Genomic DNA, 1,370 nt, shown 5'->3' on the forward strand with positions numbered 1-1,370 from the left:
CTTCCATTGTCCCAGGGCCTGGATTGTACTGTCCTCGACCCCAACAGCTGCTGCTGTCGTTGCAGCCCCAATACGAAAGCTGTGACCTGCGAAATTTTCTGCTGGCAGCCCCGCCCTCGAGAGGGCGCGGCGTACTTTCTCCACCAGGCGGGTCCTTTCTAAAGGCTGACCATCCACCATGACAAGGCCCATCAACTCCTGCCTCAATGCACCAAGTAACTCAGGAGCGCAGATACTGGGCACAGATCAGCATTGCTGTAAAGTACGCCTGAACAACTCCATCCAGAGAGTGGATGTCCATTACTCGTCTAGAGCTACCAGCGGTAGGAGAGAGGGAGGAACTGATACTGGCTGAGTATGGAAGTGAGGAGCCTGCGATAAGAAATAATTAATATTATCTCTTGATAGGGCATCAGCAAGCGAGTTTCTCTTCTCTGGGATATGCTCGGCACGAAACCAAAAGTCAAAATGAGCTGCGTAGAACACGAGCAGTCTGATGAGATGCATAAGATGGCTCTCTTTGCTGTGGGTCTTATTGAGGATGTAGGCTACCGCTTCATTATTGACAGAGGACACCACAAGTTTTCCCTTCCAGCTACTTCCAAACAAGGCCGCTGCCATGACAACTGGAATCAGTTCTTTCACCTGAATGGAGGTGGACTCCAAGGCAAGCGGCCATTTAAACGCAAACCATTGGGGAAAACAGAATGCACCGCCTCCCCATGAACCAGAGGCATCTGAAAAGACCTCAACATCTGCCGGTGAATTCATTGGACCAGAAAGCATGGAGATTCCATTCCAACTGGAGACAAACATCTGCCACCACATCACATCTGCTCTAGCTGGTTTGTTCAAACGAATCTTGTGATCTGGAGCTGACCCCACCTTCTCAAGGGCGTACAGCTTCTGAATGAAGGCCTTTCTGGTCTGACTACCTTAGCGGCATACTGTAGCAGCCCTGTAAGACTCTCAAGCTCCTTTTTTAGAATGTGCTTTCTGCCATGGGTCTCCTCCAGCAGGTCCATCAGACGGGCCAGTTTCTCTGCGGGGAGACGCAGCTGGAGATTGAATTTATCCACCTCAATTCCTAAAAATGTGAGGCAGGTTGACGGACCTTCCAGCTTGCTGGGCTCTAATGGGAGGCCCAGTTTCTCAAAAGTAGAGCACAGCAACCTCTTTGCCTCCTGTGCTGCCACCAGATCACCTTCAACCATGATGAAATCATCAAGATAATGGAGGCTGAGTTTTACCCCATTATGAAGCAACACCCATTGTGCTGCATCTGCTACTGCTGAAAATATCTTTGGGGCAGAGCGTAACCCAAACGGGAGGAACTTATCTATCACAACCACTCCATCCCACTCGACCCC

At 50.3% G+C, this 1,370-nt stretch overlaps 1 protein-coding gene across 1 annotated transcript; it reads right to left on the reverse strand.

Annotated features, from left to right (window-relative positions):
• Positions 1–300: 300 nt before the first annotated feature.
• On the reverse strand, positions 301–828 carry LOC100639764 (uncharacterized). The gene has a single exon (XM_011406497.1). It carries the CDS (start codon positions 826–828, stop codon positions 301–303), a length of 528 nt encoding a protein of 175 aa, XP_011404799.1.
• Positions 829–1,370: the final 542 nt, after the last annotated feature.

Source organism: Amphimedon queenslandica, unplaced genomic scaffold (genome assembly GCF_000090795.2).
Source record: "Amphimedon queenslandica unplaced genomic scaffold, v1.1 AMPQUscaffold_13522, whole genome shotgun sequence".
NCBI lineage: Eukaryota > Metazoa > Porifera > Demospongiae > Haplosclerida > Niphatidae > Amphimedon > Amphimedon queenslandica.